This window comes from Phacochoerus africanus, chromosome 12 (genome assembly GCF_016906955.1).
Source record: "Phacochoerus africanus isolate WHEZ1 chromosome 12, ROS_Pafr_v1, whole genome shotgun sequence".
Taxonomy (NCBI): domain Eukaryota; kingdom Metazoa; phylum Chordata; class Mammalia; order Artiodactyla; family Suidae; genus Phacochoerus; species Phacochoerus africanus.
This window is the reverse complement of record NC_062555.1, coordinates 48,979,506-49,002,364: the sequence shown is the minus strand read 5'-3', so window position 1 is coordinate 49,002,364 and position 22,859 is coordinate 48,979,506. Positions and strand designations below refer to the sequence as shown.

Sequence of the window (22,859 nt, the reverse complement as noted above, 5' to 3'; positions counted from 1 at the left end):
AATAAATAAAAGATGAGACTCGATGATACCTATTTTGTAGGATTGTGCGTGGCTTAACTGAGCTAATATATTTAAGCACATGATAAGAATGCACTGGACGTTCAATATTGTTCTGATTGGTTCATCGATAAATTATGTCCTGTAGGGTAGGGACAGAAAAAGGCAGAAAGGAGAAAGGCTGTTAATGTATTGCTTGGCCTTGGTATGTTGTAGTTTTGGTGAAGGAAAAGAAAGGTGACTAAGACATTATAGGCCGAATTAAAAAAAAAAAATCCCCACATTCATGCAGGTGCGTATATTTTAAAACTCCTTGTCCTTGAATCCTCATTAGAATCTTCAAGAATGGGTCCTGGAAAAAAGGACAGCTCTTTATTAACACTCAGAAAGCGCCCTTAGCCTCTGCTTCACCCTGACTGCCCCACATCTCATTAGGGAGACTTAGAGAGTCTGACAAACACAAGAGATGCCTGTGAGCTCTGAGCTGGGATGCTTAGGTGGTTAGTATTCAGACTCTCCTCTAGTGCCTCACACGCGCTAAGCCTTAAGCTGTCATTAACATTTCATGGAAATCCAGGAAGCATCCCATTTAGAAATGGAAAAAAAAAAATTGACCTGGGACTTGAAATGAATGTGTGGGGGGGAGAGAATCAAAGATAAAAAGCAAGGAAACACTCGGCACCTGCGGTGTAGAAGCAAAGGGAATTGCTCCAGCTTGAACAAAAATCTCTTTCTCAAAAGTACTTCATTAGACCAACTGGGATGCAAAGGTGATTTTGCGCCTGTTCAGATTCTGGCTTGATAGATCAAGGCTAAAAGTATGAAGCCAGATTCTCCCAGGATCAACCTACTTTTGGAGAGTTAAACACTTCTGAAAGCATATGAATTCTTTCCACTTTTGGAACTTGGTGTAGTACGGGAGGAGGAGGGGCGCTCCCCATTCTTTTCCAGGAGCTGGAAGGGGGTAAATTTCCTTTTGAAATTGGTTTGCGAGGGTAGAGGAAGTTGCTGAAGGTCGGACACAGCAGGATTAAACCATCATCAATCCAGGAGTTTCTTTTCCATTAGATCCTGGGGCCCATCAACTAGACCATTTGATAACGTTGATTCCATCCGTTGGGGTCGGTGTAAAACAGGAGCCTTGCATGTCTTGGTTATATAGCAGGTTTGAAGCAATTACACATAAAATCTTGTGCAGTTTTTGTGTTGTGTCTTGACAAGTTTTCAACAATATTACCAGCATAATTTGAGGAACCACTATATATATATTTTAATGGCAGTGCCTGTGGTGCATGGAAATTCTTGGATTAGGGGTCGAATTGGAGATATAACTGAGGCCTATGCCACAGCCACAGCAATACTGTGCCAGTCACAGCATCTGTGACCTACGCCACAGCTTGTAGCAACACTGGATCCTTAACCCACTGGTAGAGGCCAGGGATCAAACCCACATCCTCTTGGAGATTAGTCGTGTTCTGAACCCGCTGAGCCACAACGGGAACACCCACCATGTTGTTTTGACACCATCATGGTAGGCATCCTAAAGGAAGAAGCTCAGATAAGCATTACCCCCATCACAACTTACTCTAGTGTAAACGGCAGGGAGGTGGTTATCCAAGGACATGTGTCAGGGCCACTCACAAGCCGGGGAGGCATTGGTCCTATCACATAAACTCTCTCAACTCAGTTTTCTCATCTCTAAAATGGGAAGAATTATATTTACTACCTCCCCAGTTATTGTGGCAACCAGATAGGCTAATAGGTATGAAAACGCCCTGGAAAGTATACAGTACTTTACTCGGGTGAGGTTTGTGCATACTGATCTGGTTCGATATTTACTCTGCATTGGATGGGGTGAGTTTTTTGACTCCGTCAACGGATTCAAATGCTATTATTCCCTTCTGGAAACACTCTCATAGACCCTTCCAGAAATGATGTCTTACCAGCCATCTGGGCATCAGCTTGACCCCGCAAAGTTGACACATAAAATTCCCCATCCCACCTAGTGAATACCAGCCGTGTCCTTCATTGCTTAATGCCTCTTGCTTTCCTTACACAAGAAGAGGAAATGGCTCTACCCATTATTGTGAGGGTATCTAGTTGACTTTAGAGTCACCAAGGGTGAGAACTGACTCTGCCTTTTAAGGATAATAGGAATTGGAATAACAGAAATAAAATTTCGTTGTGGGAGTTCCCACTGTGGCACAATGGGATTGGTGGCATTTTGGGAGCACTGGGATGCAGGTTCGATCCCCAGCCTGGCACAGTGGGTTAAGGATCCAGCATTGCTGCACCTGTGGCTTAGGTCACAACTACGGCTTGGATCTTACCCCTGGCCTCGGAACGCCCCATGGGGTGGCCAAGAATATATATATATTCCATTTTGTTTTGTTTGTTCTAAGCATCTCACCTTTATACTAACACTGACTATTATGGGGATCTTGGCCATGTGGATGAACTGTAAAATGACCAAGAGCATAAATTTGTCATTCTACCCCTGACTATAAAGGTTAAAAATGCCCCATTAGTCAGTGACCCCGGGGAGGCTTCAGAAATAACATCTTGGATCATTATTCTGATATTTTCCCTGGGAAGTTATTATGAGTGATGAGGTGTTTCTCTCTCTTTTTTTAATCTTTTATGTGTATTTTTTTTTTCCTACTGTACAGCACGGTGACTCAGTTACACTTACATGTATACATTCTTTTTTCTCACATTACATGTTCCATCATAGGTGACTAGACAGGGTTCTCAGTGCTACACAGAATGATCCCATTGCATCCTGAAGGCAACATTCTGTATCTATTTACCCCAGGTTCCCAGTCCCTCCCACTCCCTGCCCTTCCCTCTTGGATTTTTTAATCATGATTTCTTTTTTTTTTTTTCAATTTTACTACTGACATTTTTTTTGGTTTCGCTTTGTTTTGTCTTTTGTCTTGAGGGCTGCACCCACGGCATATGGAGGTTCCCAGGCTAGGGGTCCATTTGGAGCTGTTGCCGCTGACCTACGCCACAGCCACAGCCACACCCGATCCAAGCTGCATCTGTGACCTACACCACAGCTCATGGCAACACCAGATCCTTAGCCCACTGAGCGAGCCAGGGACCGAACCCACAACCTCATGGTTCCTAGTCAGATTCATTTCCACTGCGCCATGACGGGAACTCACTCCTATCATGATTTCTTTAGACGTGCAAGGCAGGGGCGTTCTCACTGTGGTGCAGTGCAAACGAATCTGACTAGTATCCATGAGGGCAGGTTTGATCCCTGGCCTCACTCAGTGACTTGGGGATCTGGCATTGCTGTGAGCTGTGGTGTAGGTTGCAAATGCAACTCAGATCCTGCATTGCTGTGGCTGTGGTGTAGGCTGGCAACCCCTACCTGGGAACTTCCATATGCCCAGGGTGCAAGGCGGAGTGGCCAAATCAATTCTGGTATATTCCGACAATGGAACACGACTCCAGAAGTAAAAAGGAACAAATTACTGATATACACAGTGACACACATGAATTGCAAAAATATTTATGCCAAGTGAAAGAAGTTCTAGCTTATATGCGATGTGATTCTGCTTTTATAGGTTCTAGAACAGGCAAAACGAACTCACCTTTGGTTAAAAAAATCTCGGAGTTCACATTGTGGCTTAGCAAATTAAAAACCTGGCATAGTGCCCTTGAGGATGCAGGATCAAACCCTGGCCTTGATCACTGGGTTAAAGATCTGGTGTTGCCACAAGCTGTCGTGTAAGTCACAGACAAGGTTGGGATCCAGTGCTGCTGGGGCTGTAGCATAGGTCTCAGCTGCAGCTCCGGTTTGACCCCCGACTGGGAACTTCCATATGCCTCAGGTGCAGCTGTAAAGAGAAAAAAAAAAAAAAATCAGAAATGGTTGCCTGAGGTAGGGGAGGGCTGGTGGTGGGCTGCAAAGGGATTTGAGAGAATTATCTGGTGGGGTTGTTAATATTCTATATCTTGATAGGGGGTCAAATGACAGGTGTGTATGCTCCTCTCAAAATTCATTGAATGCATGACTTAGTATTTTATTACATGTAAATTCTGCCCCAAAATACAAAATTATGATATTCATGCTGAAGTATTAGGGGTGACATGTACTGATACTTGTAGTTTAGTTTGAATGCGATAACTCTGAGAACAAAAATGGATTGAGGGGTAAATATATAAGAAGGCAAATAATAATAAAAAATATCTGTATAGCACGTAGCTGGTAGTTATTCAAATGTTCATGGTCCAATTCTTTCCATTTTCCTCTGGGGTTGGAAATGTTATAATCTGATAATTGAAAACAGAGTTTCAGGGGAAAATGTATTCAAAAACACAGAAAAAGTACACTGCTTAGGCATGGTGTTTTGTCTTTGGGTTTTTGTGCTGTAGTATTCTTTCAAGCACCAAATATTCTTAGAGAAATTAAGTTACTTGTAAAAGGTAAGTGAGAATCTATTCCATTGCCTTTTTCAACCTGCTGCCTAAAAGAGACATTTAATATTATAAGACACAAGGATTTCTGAGTTTGCAATGTGTCACATGAATTGTTATGAAGTTCAGTTTGAAAATACTCAGTGTCATGTTTTTGACCATACATCATTTCATTTTCAATTTTTTCTCTCGTTAGTCCCCATCAACTATTTTTTAGAAATGGTAGGTTCTGAAATACAAAGACAGATAATAAGCAGGTGAGAGAGTTCAATTAAGACTGCACGATTCTGGGAGTTGTAGCACAGTGGAAAGGAATCCGACTGGGACCCATGAGGTCTCGGGTTCCATCCCTGGCCTCGCTCAGTGGGCTGAGGATCTAGCATTGCCAAGCTGTGGTGTAGGTCGCAGATGCAGCTTGGATCCTGCATTGCTGTGGCTGTGGTGTAGGCCAGCAGCTACGGCTCTGAATTAACCCCTAGCCTGGGAACTACCATATACCAAGGGTACAGCCCTAAAAACAGGAAAAAGAAAAAAAAAAAAGAAGAACAAAAAGAAAAAGCACTAATTTGGGAGTTCTCTTGTGGCACAGTAGGTTAAGGATCCACCACTGTCACTACAAGGGCTCAGGTTGCTGCTACAGCATGAGTTTGATCCCTGGCCCAGGCTTTCACATGCCATGGGCACAGCCAAAAAAAGACAAAAAGAAAGAATGTACTGTTCTGATGATAGAAGCTGATAAGAACGAATTTGAAAATCTTGATTTTAGGGTGCAAATAATATCCCAGCAGTGACTTTTCATACCTTGAGAATTATTGGTATTCAGGGAGACTAGACTACAATTCAAAATGACCTTGCCAGATTAGAGCATTGTATTCTCTCAAAAGAACCAAATTCAATAGGAACATGTATAAAAGTATACCCTTCAGGATGAAAAACCAGTAAAAAAAGGGTGGGTGGGGAAGGACCCGTTATGAATCTAGGGTGTCGGCACTGACCACAGTCCCCTCTGCCCAGTGAATGTTCACTATTCCTGGGGCTATAATGGGATCCAACTTTAATATGTATTTTTAAGTAAAGTGGAGAGAGAGGTAAGGATTTAAAGATGAATGAGATGATTTAAATAACGAAAAAGTGGTCTTTTCAGGGAAATCTGAGAGAAGAGGAAATTCTCTCAATGCTTCAGGATTGAAAAGATTCCGGGAGTTCCCGTTGTGGCTCAGTGGTTAACGAATCCGACTAGGAACCATGAGGTTGCGGGTTCGATCCCTGGCCTTGGGTTAAGGATCCGGCATTGCCGTGAGCTATGGTGTATGTCGCAGACGCGGCTCGGATCCCGCTTTGCTGTGGCTCTGGTGTAGGCCGGTGGCTACAGCTCCGATTGGACCCCTAGCCTGGGAACTTCCATATGCTGCGGGAACAGCCCAAGAAATAGCAAAAAGACAAAAAAAAAAAAAAGATTGAAAAGATTCCAGTTTTGCTTGATGATTACTGTTCTCAATTACATGAAGTGTGTTTCTGGGGAGATTTTATGAAAAACTAACCAGGGAAATGGATTTAAGTGAAGAGAGTTCACTTGTGCAAATGAGACTCTTGACTTTGAGGTGGATTAAACTCTGGAATAATTATCAAGAGAGGCCATAGAATCTACGTCCCTGGAGAATTATATAAACACAGTCTCAATTCTCAGTGGTTCTAGATTCACCAGTGATTGGAGCAAAGTCGGATGATCTCTGGGAGGACCTTTCTGGGTCTGGCTATACTCTTTCACTCCACAGGAAGAATTTGCTTTGAATTTTTTTTTTTTTTTGTCTTTTATGCTATTTCTTGGGCCACTCCCGCGGCATATGGAGGTTCCCAGGCTAGGGGTCGAATCACAGCTGTAGCTGCCAGCCTACGCCAGAGCCACAGCAACGCGGGATCCGAGCCACGTCTGCAACCTGCACCACAGCTCACGGCAACGCCGCAACCCACTGAGCAAGGGCAGGGACCGAACCCGCAACCTCATGGTTCCTAGTCGGATTCGTTAACCACTGCGCCACGACGGGAACTCCGAATTTTTTTTTTTTATTAAAGTATAGTTGATTTACAGTGTTCCTTCAATTTCTGCTGAACAGTAAAGTGACCCAGTTTATATATATAAAATTATATTATATATTCTTATGTAAGGATATATAAGAATATATTCTTTTTCACACTATCTTCCGTCATGTTCTAACCCAAGAGATTGGACATCGATCCCTGTGCTGTACAGTAGGACCTCATTTTTTATCCATTCCAAATGAAATTGTTTGCATCTACTCACTCCAAACTCCTAGTCCATCCCACCCCCTCCCCCTTGGCAGCCACACCTCTGTTCTCTATATTTGGGCATATTTTAGATTGCCCATAAAAGTGCTATCATGTAACAGTTGTCTTTCTCTTTCTGACTTAATTCACTTAGTTTGAGAATCTCTAGATGCATCCATGTTGCTGCAAATAAATAGTTTTAAAATATAGCTTGGTACTAAATTACATTGTCCTGGGCTTTCTGTAGGGAATGGCAACCTTAAATTCACGTCACTTAAAAATTCACTATATGGACTTCCCTTGTGGCTCACAGCAAAATTACTTGGCATTGCTTCTGAAGTGGCTGTGGCTTAGCCCCTGGCTCGGGAACTTCCATATGCTGCAGATGCAGCCACATGTTTAAAAAAAATTTCACTGTGTAATACTATGAAAAAAAAGAATATGTATATGACTGGGAGACTATGCTGTACAGCAGAAATTGACTCAACACTGTAAATCAACTATATCCTAATAAAAATAAATTTAATAAAAAATTTAAATGAAAAGATTCACTGTATGAACATACAGCAGTGTAGTTATGGTTTAGCAGTATTGTATTGTCTACTTGGAAATTTGCAAAGAGAGTAAATCTCTTACCAAGTTATTTTTACCAAAAGAAATAAAATAAATATAACTCTATTAGCTTGACTATGGTGGTTGTGGCACAACATGTGTGCATATCAAAACACGAAGCTTACGCCCTAAACATAAACAGTTTGTATTTGTGGATTTTCCTTCAGTAAGGCTTGAAGAGGTCACTGTATTGATGGATGCTTTTCTTTGAACTTAGCTCATAATAAATGATTACATATTGCTTTGGCGATGATTTATAATACTTCTTAATTTAGTTTCTCTACATTTAAATACAATAATTATAAGGTATTCTGTCATTTTCTCTTTGTTATAACTGTATCATTAGAAGTTTTAATTTTTGATTTTTAGTTTGATATTGGAGTATAGTTGATTGACAATGTTGTGTTAATTGCAGGTTTACAGCACAGTGATTCAGTTATACATGTACACACATCCATTTTTGTTCACACTCTTTTCTCATATAGGTTATTACAGACTGTTGAGTTCCTTGTGCTATTCAGTAGGGCCTGATTGGTTATCTGTTTTGTATATAGTACTGTGTGTGTGTTAATCCCATCTCCTAATTGATCCCCCCACCTTTCCCCTTTGATAACCGTAAGTTTGTTTTTAAAGTCTTTGACTTTGTTTCTGTTTCGTAAATAATTTCATTTGTATCATTTTTTAAAAATTAGATTCCACAAGTAAGTGATATATTTGTCTTTGACTTGCTTCACTTAGTATGATAATCACTAGGTCTATCCATGTTGCTGCAAATGGCATTATTTCCTTCTGCTTTATGGCTGAGTAGTATTCCATTGTTATGTATACCATATCCTTTTTATCCGTTCATTTATGTTGCTTCCATGTTTTGTTTATTGTGAATAGTGCTGCTGTGAACATTGGGGTGCATGTATCTTTTCAAATCAGTTTTCATTTTTTCCGAAGGTATACTCATGGGATTTCTGGATCATATGATAACCCTATTTTTAGTTATTAAGAAACCTCCATAATGTTCTCCATAGTGGCTGCATCAATTTACATTCCCATCAACAGTGTAGGAGGCTTCCATTTTTTCCACACCCTCTCCAGCATTTATTATTTGTAGAATTTTGATGGTAGGCCATTCTAACTGGTGTGAAATGATGCATTTTGCTCATAATTAGTGATGTTGAGCATCTTTTCATGTGCTTTTAGGCCATCTGTCTGTCTTTGGAAAAATGTCTGCTTAGATCTTCTGCTCATTCTTTGATTGGGTTGTTTGGGGTTTTTTTGATATTGAATGTTGTATGAGCTATTTGTGTGTTTTGGAGACTAATCCCTTGTCAGTCATTTGGTTTGCAAATATTTTCTCCCATTCTGTGGGTTGTCTTTTCATTTTTTTTTTATGGTTCCCTTTGCTGTGCAAAAGCTTATAAGTCTGATTAGGTCCCATTTGTTTATTTTTGTTTTAATTTTCATTATTCTAGGAAGTGGATAGAAAAAGCTATTGCTGCAGAAGTTTGTTTGTTTATTTATTTATTTATTTATTTGCCATTTCTTGGCCTGCTCCCACAGCATATGGAGGTTCCCAGGCTAGGGGTCTAATCGGAGCTGTAGCCGCTATGCCAGAGCCACAGCAACACAGGATCCAAACCGCATGTGCAACCCACACCACAGCTCACGGCAACGCCAGATCCTTAACCCACTGAGCAAGGCCAGGGATCAAACCTGCAACCTCATGGTTCCTAGTTGGATTTGTTAACCACCATGCCATGACGGGAACTCCCAGAAGTTTTTATATTTAAACCATTATATAGTAAGTATTGCCTATTGGTGACTTGGCCCCTATCTGAATATAATTTGTTAATGTTCTTTGCTATTTTATCCTACCACATTACCATTTTGCCATGCAGAGCCAGTTGGAATGGAATGAGATAAAAATACCATCTTTGTGAATGATATATCTTCTTTATGAAAGTCCATATGCCCATTGAAAATGGGCAAAAGAGCTAAACAGACAGTTCTGCAAAGAAGACATACAGAGGGCCAAAAAACACATGAAAAGATGTTCAACATCACTAATTATTAGATAAATGTAAATCAAAACTACTATGAGGTACCACCTTATGCCAGCCAGAATGGCCTTCATCACAAAGTCCGCAGTAAATGCTGGAGAGGGTATAGAAAAAAGGGAACCCTCTTAAACTTTGGTGAGAATTTAAATTGGTGCAAACACTAGGGAGAATAGTATGGAGATTCCTCAAAAAACTAAAAATAGGATTACCATTTGATCCAGCAATCCTACTCCTGAGCATCTATCCAGAGAAAACCATGACTTGAAAAGATACGTGTACTCCAATGTTCATTGTAGCACTATCTTCAATAGCCAAGACATGGAAGCAACCTAAATGTCCAACAACAGAGGAGTGGATAAAGAAGATGTGGTACATGTACACAATGGAATATTACTCAGCCATAAAAAGGAATGAAATAATGGCATTTGCAGCAACACGGATGGACCTAAAAATTACCATGCTAAGTGAAGTAAGACAGTGAGACACAGGTGTCATATGCTGTCATTTATATGGTGGAATCTCAAAAAAGGATACAATGAACTTCCTTACAGGACAGATCCTGACTCATGGACTTTGAAAAACTTATGGTTACCAAAGGAGACAGGTTATGGGGGAGAGGGATGGGTTCAGGGTTTGGAGTGGAAATGCTGTGAAATTGGGTTGTGATGATGGTTGTACAACTATAAATATAAGAAAATGTATTGGGTTAAAAGACCCCTCTCAAAACAAAAAACAAAAAACAGAAAAAGAAAGTCAATATGGCAGAATTCTCTTTTGCATTTTTCCTTGTAGTCTCTCTCTCTGTGGTTTCTTAATCTGATTCCTTGATGCCCGTTTATCCTTATCCTTTGCAGAGCAAAACTTGCTTCCTGTTGTGATGCTGTTCAGAACTTCATTGTTTCTCAAAATAACACTCCAGTCGGGACTAACATGAGTTATGAGGTGGAAAGTAAAAGCGAAATCCAAATTAGAGAGAGCATTTTTGATATGTTGCCAGTGGTGAGTAAAAATCAGTTGTGGTTTATTGGTGTCATGTTCTCCTGGATTAAATCATAACATCATAATGGCTGAGTTAATTAATTAAAATGCCACACTCTTTTTGGTTGTATAAGCTATGTATGGCTTTCCATTCTCAGAAGACAGTTCTGAATGTTTGTGGCCCTCCAGGGAATGATATTTATATCTTAAATGATAAACTCCCCCAGACTTTGAATCTTTCATGACTCATCCTTGAATGAGATGTGGTACTTGGGCTTTCTGCATAGTAATTACTGGAGCTTGGGAAGATGACCATTTTTCACCTGGAATAAGATTCTTCTAGTTGTCAGTTTGGGTGACTAAATCAATTCCTTCACAAAGAACTGTGGCTTTATGTGGCTAATCTTTAGGAAGTAAATACATAAGAGTTTGTGGTCAGTAACCATAGTCCCCACAAGACAGCAGTTTTTCTCCAGTGTTTTCGCGGATGTGTCCCAAGCTTCTAGAACATTCTTCAGTGCATATATGCCATGTATTACCTATTTGTTAATTAAACTAATGAGTAAGGATGCCGTGTCATTATAATATAAATCCAAACACGGGAGAAATTTTTCTTATGAAGAATGTCCCACAGCTTATAAACTACACTCTCAGGCATCTTTTTGTGATTTGATTAAAAGCAATTAGGCAAAGTCAGTATGGTCAGAATGGATCACTTTTATATGCAGTTTACTGACTGTAGGATATTCATTTCTTATAATTAATTCCATTTGGTTGGACCTTTGACTTCTTTCAACTATTTATTGTCGTGTAAGTTGTTCCAATTTTTGAACATATTCCAATTTTTGAACAGTTCAAAGGAAAGTATAATTTGCTGGGAATGAATAAGAAATCAATCTAAAATGTTAGAGAAAAAATATGGGACATTTTCTGGAAAAGAATGGAGACAGAAAAATAACTAGTCCAGCATTCTAGAAGTCCCCTCATGATGCACTGAAATTACCACTAGTTGAAAAGACAATAAGTAAAGACTATTTGTAACCCCACAGATCAATTCTTTCACCCATGCAGTTTTTATTAGAGTCTTTTTTTTTCTTTTTTTTCTTTTTTTTTTTTTGCGTTTTAGGGCTGCACCCATGACATATGGAGGTTCTCAGGCTAAGGGTTGAATTGGAGCTGTAGCCACCGGCTACGCAGCCACACAGGATCCAAGATGCAACCTACACTACAGCTCACAGCAACGCCGGATCCTTAACCTACTGAGCAAGGCCAGGGATCAAACCCGCAAACTCGTGGTTCCTAGTTGGACTCGTTTCCGCTGCGCCATGATGGGGACTCCCTTACTAGAGTCTTCTTTGCTTTGGACTGGTCAGAACAGAGGAGCAGCAGGTATTTTTTGCTTCTCATTGGCACCTTGAAAAGAATAACAACACAGGCTTGATGATTCTGGATGTGATTAACCACAGCATCCATTTTTCCAAATTGATACTATTTTTAAAAACTGGAGGGAGGAATTCTGAAGTCAGTACAGTCACAGTTGCAAAGCAAGGTGACTTTTCTGTTGCTTCAGCTTACCTGCCCTTGGGCACAGCACCTGATCGTCCTTTCTACATCCGCACCTTGCTCTGTTCTGCAGGGCACACAGTGAGCAGCTTGCAATGGATGCTTCTGATTAAATGCTGTAGAGTCGCGTCCTCCCAAAACTTTGCTAAGGTCCTTGAAAAGAAAACAGAGTTGGTTTTCATCCAGAGTGAGCAGCAAGCAGGCCATCGAGTTGCCCAAATTTGCGTTTTCTTAGGAGGCTTATTTTGAGGAACATTGAAATTGTCATTAATTTACACTCTCACTGAACATGAAAGCCCAAAGCAAATAGATTTTTTTTTTTCTCCCAGTTGACCAAGAAACTGAAAAAAAAAACCACTGATTATTTTGAGTGCTTAATTGGAGATACATTTCCTTCGGTAATCTTTTCTCTTGTACCATGAAGAGTCTATTTGCATTTTGCCCTATCTATAAAATTCAGAATGCTGTGATAGCATTTAGTAAACATTCTCTGAAAACATCTTGAGCTAAAAGTAGAGTGTCTGGAAATAGTCTGAGGTGTTGTGGGAACCATTCATTTAAGAGCCAGGCACTCTCCTGGGCATGGCAGCTACACCGGGAAATCAGGCACATCCTTCAGCTAACCTTTCACCTGTCCAACAAGAATACCTGTATGGTGTGTTAGGGTTAAGGCCATGGACTGTGGAGTTCCTGTTGTGGCTCAGTGGGTTAAGAATCCAACACAGAGTCCATGAGCCTGTGGGTTCATTCCCTGGCCTTGATCAGTGGGTTAAGGATCCAGCATTGCTGCAAGTTGCGGCATAGGTCACAGATGTGGCTTAGATCCGTTGTTCCCCTGGCTGTGCTGTAGGCCAGCAGCTGTAGTTCCAATTTGACCCCTAGCCTGGGAACTTCTATATGCTGCAGGTGCAGCTGTAAAAAAAAAAAAAAAAAAAACCCACAGACTCTGAAACAGACCTCCTGGGTTCGAATCCCAGGCCTGCCGCTTTCTACCTTTTCCTTGAACTCATGCCTCCATTTTCCCATCTGTCAAATGCTTATAGGGTTGTCATGAATTCCATGTGTTCCTAAGTTATGCACCAGAAAATTGCTTCTCACACAAGAAGCACCATGTGAGTTCTCATTTTTAGGGACAAACCCAGACATGCTGAAACAGTTCTCTCCACTTTTTGGCATCTTCCGATGCAGCATCTGGAGCACAAGGCAGTCAGGGGGATTTGGGACTCTGTTGGGCAGCTCAGAACCATGCTGGTCCTAGGGTGCTGCCATTGGGGCTGGTAAACTGGGCAGGAGGGTACCCTGATTTAGAGGTAGAAATACCCTCCCTGTGGCAAGCTGTAATTTACCAGTGGTTTCACAACTGGCTGACAGAATTCCCACATAGTCACTGGTTGGCTCCCCTAAGTTGGTACAACTGGGTTCCAGCATAGCACTGGGCCGGGGGGGTGGGGGGGGGCTGGTTCACCCTGGTGGCCATGGCCAGCAGCCACTCAGTGAAAAGTGACATTCCCCGGGGCAGGGTCTGCATAAAAGATGGGAGCAAGTTAGACGTAATTCACATGCTCTCTGCCCTTGAGCACCTACACCCAAATTCTGGAGACAGAAGAGGTGAATCAGGATCTTGTCACTGTGGAAGCCAGAGCTGGCATCCTTGCTGCTAATCGAGGTCACACCCTTCCTTCTGGAAAAGTGACCAGCCAAGGCAGAGTTCACTGTTGAATGGTTATGTTTCAGGAGTTCCATTGTGGCTCAGTGGGTTAAGAACCCAACACAGTGTCCATGAGGATGCAGTTTCAATCCCTGGTCTCACTCAGTGGGTTAAGGATCTGGCATTGCCGCAAGCTCCAGTGTAGGTCACAGATGAGGCTTGGATCTGGTGTGGCTGTGGGGTAGCCTGGCACTCGCAGCTCCAATTTGACCCCTAGCCTGGGAACTTCCATATGCTGCAGGTACGGCTCTAAAAAGAAAAGGAAAAAAAAAGTTATGTTTGACCTGGGGAGGATTTGGTAAAAATGGGAAGTCTTTTGGGGTCAGTCAGTTGGGTCTTTGGAGGAAACAAACGTGATTCTGGCCTTGGAAATGAATTTGAAATAAATCAGCCCAGAGTTCCTGGGCCTCCCTGAAGCACAGTGGCCGATCATTTGTGCGGAATGGCAGGCATAAATCTCCTATCATCGCCGAGCCTGAAGGCCTAACTATTTAAGAAGCACGGGGAACTTTCACTAAATTAGCTATTAATTTTATGGCTAAGAATAGAGAATGTAATGCTCCTTTGTAATTGCTGTATTTTCTATTTTTTCGTTGAAAAGCTTCCTGTTGGTCGGAAAGCACCACGTGGGGTTTTGCCGTTCTTATTTTATTGACTTCATTATGTGATGTCAGTTACGTTCAGTTACATTTTATAAACAAATATATTCTGAATTATTGCATTATATTGTATAAGAGAGTCTGTATATTCCTCTGAAGAGAAATGAAACAGGTTTAGAGGATTTTTTTTTATCATCAGTCCTAAGTTGATCCACATACCGTGGTGTCGTTATGTCTGCTTCTTTTCCTGTTCTTTTTTCTCCTTGGCATGTGTGAAAGTTACGCTCCTTGGATTATGATGATGACGTTTATGATTCTAAAACTAAAGATGTTTCATGGCAGTTTTTTCTTTCTCCTGATAGTTTCAGCCTTTCATCGGGTACCCTTACAATCAGTGTGCAGTGGTTGGAAATGGAGGCATTCTGAATCAGTCTCTTTGTGGAGCTGAAATAGATAAGTCTGACTTCGTTTTTAGGTAAGATCTGTCAGACTGGTGTCTTTGAAATCCAAGATGAGTTGGATGTTTTAAAGACATAGGGGGAAGGTTCTCTGTGTAAATTCTGACCTTTGAACTGCGTTGTGTCAGCCAACCTTTTATCTAGTGTGTTTCTTGAAGTGTTAAATGGATCATGAGTTCCTCTGAATGTTGAGACTAGAAGGATAAAGATGTGCTGTGGTCCCTTAACTTTCCAGAAACGCTGCACGAAATCATAATGAAAGAGGATCGTCACTGCAGGACTTGTCAGAGCCTTCTGCAGGACTTGTCAGAGCCTTCCACAGATTAAGGATGCTTTTTAAAAAAACAAAAACAAAAAAAAAACCAGGGCATTTCACAAAAATTTTGTTCTCAGATAATACCTGTGAAAATTCTGACCTAGTTACTGCATAACCATATGATATCATCGTTTATTTAGGTTTCTGGCCTATGGCTTAGGGAAGTTCCTGGGCCAAGGGTCGAATAGGAGCTGCAGCTGCTGGCTTATACCACAACCCCAGCAGTATGGGACCTGAGCCATATTTGTGACCTACACCAAAGCTTGTGGCAATGCCAATCCTTAACCCACTGATCAAGGCCAGGGATTGAAACTGCATGCTCACGGACAGTGTGTTGGGTTCTTAACCCACTGAACCACAACGGGAACTCCAGAAACACGATTTTCTTTTGGTAACTCCCCCTCACTTTAATCTCTTTAAGGATTTTTACACTAAAGGTAACAACAGAACAATGGACCTGACAATCCAACAATCACTGAATGTGTTTTTCATGTTTAATGTGAAAAGGGCCAAGATTTAGCCATTTTGTTTAAGTACTCAGTATGGAAATGCCATAATGAAGATAAATAATTCCTCTTATAACAGGCTTTTTATGGACTTAAAATCACCAAAACATCTAGGATGAGTCTTAAGCCTACACATCGATTTATAGCACATCTGGGAAATACAAGTTCAGGTTTAATAGGCAGGAAAAAAAAAAACACAACTCAATAGCTACTTACCAACCTAAAATATATGCATATATTTCTAAATTCGGTATTTGCTGTTGCCAGATATTTTTCTGAATATAGAGTTCCTTTTGAAATTAGCCTTCCATGAGAGTTCCTGTTGTGGTGCAGAGGAAACGAATCTGACTAGGAACCATAAGGTTGTGCTTCGATCCCTGGCCTCACTCAGTGGGTTAAGGATCCGGCGTTGCTGTGAGCTGTGGTGTAGGTCTCAGATGCAGCTTGGATCCCATGTTGCTGTGGCTGTGGCATAAGCTGGTGGCTACAGCTCCGATTGGACCCCTAGGCTGGGAACCTCCATATGCCACAGGTGTGTCCCTAAAAAAGCCAAAAAATTTAAAAATAAAAGTGAAATAGCCTTCCAAACTGAAAGGCCAAATGAGGGCCCAGCATGGTTGGTATCATTAAAATTTATTTAGTTTTTAAGCCTATATCAATTTTGGCCATACGTGTTTCATAATTTGTAAAACCAGCTGGAAATTGCTTATTATTATTGTTTTTTCTTTTCAGAAGGCTGAGAGCTGTCAGTTAAGTGTGTAAGGACTTTATATACTGTATATATACAATATCCGATATTTCTTCTAGAAGTTTCCTATGATACCATATTGCAAATCACCTTTGAGTCCTCAACAGAATATGAGACGGTTCTAGAAAGTAGTTTTGCTCCAGGAAGCCCACTCATGAAGACATTCCTGTGGCCCTTTATCTTTTTTATCAATGAGAAAAGTACATGTTTCACTTATTCATATATTTTACAGAGCACAGAACAGAATATTGCAACCTCAGTCATACTGCACCACATCAAGTTCAAGCAGCCTTCCCCAGAGATAATCCCTTTGTATGTATAACTTTAAGGAAAGGGTCTGCTTAAAGTTCCCTTATGGCTCAGTGGGTTAAGGATCTGGCATTTTGTCACTGCAGGGGCTTGGGTCATTGCTGTGGTGCAGATTCAATCCCTGGCTGGGAACTTCCTTATGCTTGAGGACGTGGCCAAAAGAAAGGAAGGGAGGGATGAAAGGAAGGAAGGAAGGAAGGAAGGAAGGAAGGAAGGAAGGAAGGAAGGAAGGAAGGAAGGAAAGAAAAAAGAAAAGAAAAGAAAAGGTCTGGGGAGTTCCTGTTGTGGCTCAGTGAGTTAAGAACTCAAATGGTATCCATGAGGATGCAGGTTCGATCCCTGGCCTTGCTCAGTGGGTTAAGGATCCAGCATTGCCATGAGCTGTGTTGTGGGTTGCAGATGTGGCTTGGATCTGGCATAGCTGTGGCTGTGGTATAGGCAGGCAGCTGTAGCTTCTATTTGACCCCTAGCCTGGGAACTTCTATATGCCTCAGGTGTGGCCCTAAAATAAAATTTAAAAAAAATGGTCTACTTGAAATTCTATAAATGATACTTTAGAGTCATAAGCAGCTTTCCCAGGAATATTCTTACTCAAAATTACAATTCTTAATTTGTTTTCCACTTTAAAAACAAATTAGTACTCAAAAGAGGATGAGAATATCAATAGGAAAACATCATTATAGGAACATTAGGGCTTTATTTATAAACAGCATAATTTGGTGGAAAAATTATCCATATGGGAGCCAGGAAATTTTGATTTTTTTTATAGCCTTTGCTTCTGGCAGACTCTATAGCCTTAGTTTGCAATATCTTAATTTTAAAAATCTGTAAATGGGTGATCATACCACTCTGGGAACATAATTGATATAAATAATAATTTTCACTCTTCAAAAGTGAGGCAAAGTGTAATAGTTATTTATAAAGTTCTTGAATAATGCTGAAAGCATTTATCAAGTCAATTTTTCTTTTTTTGGTCTTTTTGTCTTTTTAGGGCCACACCTCTGGCATGTGGAGGTTCCCAGGCTAGGGATCTAATTGGAGCTGTAGCCACCAGCCTACACTACGGCCACAGCAATGCTAGATCTGAGCCATGCCTGCAACCTACACCACAGCTCATGGCAACGCCAGATCCTTAACCCACTGAGCGAGGCCAGGAATCGAACCTGCAACCTCATGGTTCCTAGTCGGATTCATTTCCACTGCATCATGATGGGAACTCCTATCAAGTCGATATTTTATCAAAAAATTTTATCAAGTCAATATTTATCAAAAATATTTACCAGGTCAAATATTTCATCCACTCTTTAAATGCCAGCTAAGAGTTAACTTGTTAAGTAGTTTGACATGGAAATCAGATGAATTCTGAGAATCTCTTAACAGCAGTAATTTTCTCCAGTAGGATGAGAATGATCACCTGTATATGTGTGGATGTACTTTTTTTTTATGTTATATTTTGAAAGTAATTTCCCTTCCATATTTCAGGTGTAACCTCCCCCCCACCACTGGAAATATCAGCAATGATGTGGGCAGTAAAACCAACCTGGTGACTCTAAATCCCAGTATCATCCGACTAAGGTAAGTACCTTCAAGGTGCATACCTGTTCAAGGACATGTGTTCATTATTTAACCTGTTGCTCAGTCTGAGCACTAATCTTTCAGACTCTTGTTGCCGAGACTGACTTCCAGTACAGCTGGAATGGCTTTTTGGTAAAAGCTATAAGAATATATGGGCATATAACAGGATATATTGGTAATTTAGGTTGTGGTTCATAAGAGGAATGCCCAGTTATATTTCTGATGTCATAAGTTCAGAGTTCCCATTGTGGTGCAGTAGAAATTAATCTGAGTAGTATGCATGAGGATACGGGTTTGATTCCAGGGATCTAGTGATGCCGTGAGCTGTGGTGTAGGCTGCAGACACGGCTCAGATTCCATGTTGCTGTGGCTGTGGTGTAGGCTGGCAGCTGCAGCTCTGATTCAGCCCCTAGACTGGAAACTTCCATATGCCATGGGTGTGTCGCTAAAAAGCAAAAACAAACAAAAACAAAAAAATAAAAAAAAAGGAAGGTTACTAATCAAATGAGAGTTTAGTTAACTCTTCACCTTTTTTAACAGTAGCAATATTCCTTTTTTTCTGTTTTCTTTCAAAATTTTAGTGTTACTCCTTTATCTCAATAGCACTTTCTTGAAAAACAAAAAACAAACAAAAAAAAACAGTCTTTTTAGGAGCTTCAGAGAGTAAGCCTTAGGAGATCCTGGTGAAATCAAGTTTTCTCTTTGGATAGTTTATTACTGAAAAATAATTTCCAGTGTAACGACTACAAAATGTTGGCTATTCAATACATAGTTTTATTTTATTGTTTTCATCGAAAGTGACTAATAATTGCTATTAGTACAATACACCCCTCAAATAGTTCTAGTATGGCTTAGTATACTGTACTTATCCCACCAAAGCTTATTTTGTAAACCCATGCAGTCATTCATACCAGTATAGTCACTGAGGTATTATTTAAATCAAACATATAGAGCTATCATAGTCGATGGTGAAAATTTATAATGTGCGTGTGCAGGTGTATATGTATGCTTGCACATAGATATGTTAGGTGTTCTGAAGGAAAGTATTATTTTATAATAATACACATGCATATATATATATAGCTCTATGAATTTTTTTTAAATGCACAGATATATTAAGAGTGAGAGAAAACTCACTTAATGTTTGAGAAAATGTTTCAATGTTCAAAATGTGTAAGATGGGCATTCCTGCAGGGGCTCAGCAGGTTAAGAACCTGAGGATGCAGGTTTGATCCCTGGCCTCGCTCAGTGCGTTAAGGATCCGGCGTTGCCACAAACTGTGGCATAGGTCGCAGATGCAGCTCAGATCCAGTGTTGCCATGTTGACTGTGGTACGGACCACAGCTCCAGCTCCAATTCGACTCCTAGCCCAGGAACTTCCATGTGCCACGAGTCCAGCCATAAAAATAAAAATAAAAAAATTGGAAGGTGTTTCAGCATTAGAAAACAACCTTAGGAAAAAATTGCTAAGTTGGAAGATAAAATAATATAAAAATATATGTCTAGTAAGGGTATGGCCCCATAAGAAAGCAGAAATGAAGGTTTAGACATGCCAAGAAAGAGGCATGAAGGCCTAACCCTTGATATTTCCATGATGCTTCTGTAATTTGTTTTCTCTGAGTCTGCCTTTTATGTCCAGTGATAGACATGGTTCTAGTTTTCTTTTGAGCCCGTGGCGCATTCAGCCTCATGTTCCCAAAACCTACCCCTTGGATGATTTTCGTTAAAATCGTGATTTTTTAAAAAATTTGGCAGATATGGGAACTTAAAGGAAAAGAAAGCCGTATTTCTGGAGGACATTGCAACCTATGGAGATGCCTTCGTCCTTCTGCCCGCGTTTTCCTTCAGGGCCAACACCGCAGCCTCTTTTAAAGTGTACTATGCCCTGAAGGAGTCTAACTCAAGACAGAAAGTTTTATTTTTCCACCCCAAGTACCTGAAACACCTCGCCGTTTTCTGGAGGACTAAAGGTGTGACCGAGTATCGCCTTTCGTCCGGCTTGATGATCGCAAGTGTGGCAGTTGAACTGTGTGAGAACGTGAAGCTCTACGGGTTTTGGCCCTTCTCTAAAACTGGAGAGAACACCCCTGTGAGCCATCACTACTACGACAACAAGTTACCTAAACGCGGTTTCCACGAGATGCCCAAGGAATACAGGCAAATCCTGCAGCTTCACGTGAAAGGCATCCTCCAGTTACAGTTTAGTAAATGTGATACATCCTGAGCAAACGGCCTGGACGTGGGAATCCTTTTTATCCAAAGCTGTGGGTACGTCACAATGTTTCCAACACAGAAAGAGCATCTTAGGAACAGCGTGGACATGTGCTTGAATCCAAGCTCCTCACCCCCTTTGCACCCTTAGCGACTCTGTTATTCTTTGGATCTTGAGTTTCTCTTCCTGCCACATGGGGACCAGGACCTGCAGCTGGAATTAGGGAAACGTGATCATCTGTGAAAACTTTGGGCAAATATGTGGCGTGAGGTAGGGACTCGGTGAATAGTTCCTCGTTGATGCTGATAATAAGCATTTCCGCCCTCAGCAGGTGTAATTCAAGGCAGGCTGTCTGGGAGACCCTTTCTGAAGGGAACAGCCGAATGGCCAGTATTTACCGGAGTTCTTTTTCTGTCAGGCTCCTCTATTACCAGTCATGTCTTTCTCACCTTTCATCGTCCCTGAAAGCCTGCGTATAAGAAAAATGTGACCTTAAGCAAGAGACTCTTGGTTATTCAGGAATGAACTTCTTCTCTTGGGTTGTTTCTGATTATATTCATTGGTATCTTTGGCTGCACTCATATGATGGGTGGATGTAGGCCAATCCTTTTCTTTCTTTCTCTGCTTTTAAAAATTACTCTTTAGGGAGTTCCCTGGTGTTCGAGTGGTTGGGACTTGGCGTTTTCACCACTGCAACCTGGGTTCCATCAGTCCGTGGCGTAGCAACAGAGATTCCACATTAAGCTGCTGCATTAAGCCCAGGTCCCCCCACCCCCAAAATTCTTTAACTTACATTAATTTTCTGCCTTGCTTTTAAGCCTCTTCCTCTCCTTATGATAGGATTTATTTCAAGGACAGGAATAGTTACAATACCCAGTTTTTCCTACCTGTTGCCTTGTCTCTGCGGTCACTCACTCAAATTTTTTTTTTAGATTATTGAACAGCGACTTCATGCCAGAGGCTTTAACAGGGAGATAAAGATGACAGAGTCTTGCGGGAGGAAACAGATGTGCATATCATGAAGTAGGGAAGGGTGTCCTCAGTGTTAGCACAAAAGCTCTGAGTCAAGTACTGTGAGAAAGAGAGGCAAGAGTCCTTCACTCGATTTCAGTGGAATCTATTGCAGAGAGGAGGTGATTTCTGAATTAAACTTAGGACATAAAGTCCTTACCAAATGAAGAAGCTTCCAGATGGATGGAATATAATAGGGGAGAAAGCTGTCCTCTGGATTCTGCTTCATGAACATGAGACTCGTTGAAGGCAAAGCATGCTCTTGGCCCCAGGGACTGTCACACGAGGGTAAGATAGAGCATGCAGGGGTGGCAGCTGGGGCCCACATCTGTAACGTGAGAATAATACCAACCTGACTGATTTCATAGCAAAGTGGTGAGGACTGCCGCACCCTGAGACTTCGCTGTCATTAGAAAAGGTGTGTGTTTACAGGAGAAATAAGGCTCTTAATTTAAACATCAGTAGACATACACTAAAGCTTCCGGAGATGTCGCACATCGGCATTTTCACAGCATCCCTTACGTGATGGTGGTACCTGCTAATGTTGGTCATCCCGCATCTGCGGAATAAGTCATTTGACTGCAAGAAGTCATGATGTGCACACTTTCCTGCTGGTCTTTGTACCATGCACCACAAGAGCAGAAATAGGAGCAGAGCCGCCTGCACGGCCTGGCAAATTAATCACAAATACAATGCTGGATTCTTACCTTAGCCAGATTATTGTGTTCTTCAATGTTCACTTGTAAGAACACTGTGCTGTAAATTGCTCATATTGATACAGTACATCTTTAATTTGATTGTAGTTGACATTTGTCATGCCGTTCTTAATGCCCGTTTTCACTTGTTCTTCTGTCGCAAAGGAAACCTATTACCACCGTAAATTGATTTGAAAGTTCGTATATAAATATTTTCCAAAAGGAACATGCTTTTAGTTACATAAAGCCTCATTCATTTATCTTTCTTTGTGTAGTGGTGAATAAATGACTGTTTTCTACGGTTTCTAATGAATTTAATTAGTTTTTAAAAATCCGCTAGCAGTGTTGGTAATGCCTGTCTCATGTTACTGGCAATGATTATGAAAAATAGATCAGAACACTGTAATATTTTATAGTTTAGTAAAATGTTTCCCTCAAAATGTTTTTTGCTGGGTAGACTTAAACTTTGCTTTTTGATGATATTGGAAATATACGATTGATGAGTAAAAGTCCTGGAATATCCTGAAATAAATCATTAAATGTACAATATGGAGAGTTTCTAAGTTATTTTCATAAAAGCTACAGATGATTGGGACATTAGAGCTTTCTTAAGTTTTTCCCACATAACTTCCTATTTTATCCCAAGACGTTTTCTCTGGAATAGCAAAACAGAATCTTCAGTGTCGCTGATGAGGATTTCAGAAGTATTCAAAATGGTGTGAGGGCAGGGAATGTTGTCCTCTTGATACCATGTTTAGTAAAATTTCAGTTAAAAAAAAAACATGCTAAGTTCTGGAGAAC

The 22,859-nt window shown here is 40.9% G+C and overlaps 1 protein-coding gene across 1 annotated transcript in view; it reads left to right on the top strand.

Annotated features, from left to right (window-relative positions):
- The window catches only part of ST8SIA6 (ST8 alpha-N-acetyl-neuraminide alpha-2,8-sialyltransferase 6), a 148,244-nt gene extending 125,677 nt beyond the window's left edge, over window positions 1–22,567 (top strand). Inside the window, exons 5-8 of the mRNA XM_047754944.1 lie at window positions 10,235–10,379; window positions 14,591–14,703; window positions 18,048–18,140; window positions 19,896–22,567. Of these exons, the coding sequence (XP_047610900.1) occupies window positions 10,235–10,379; window positions 14,591–14,703; window positions 18,048–18,140; window positions 19,896–20,364 (820 nt within the window). The 3' untranslated portion in view covers window positions 20,365–22,567. The remainder of the gene's footprint in view (window positions 1–10,234; window positions 10,380–14,590; window positions 14,704–18,047; window positions 18,141–19,895) is intronic.
- The last annotated feature ends 292 nt before the right edge of the window (window positions 22,568–22,859 follow it).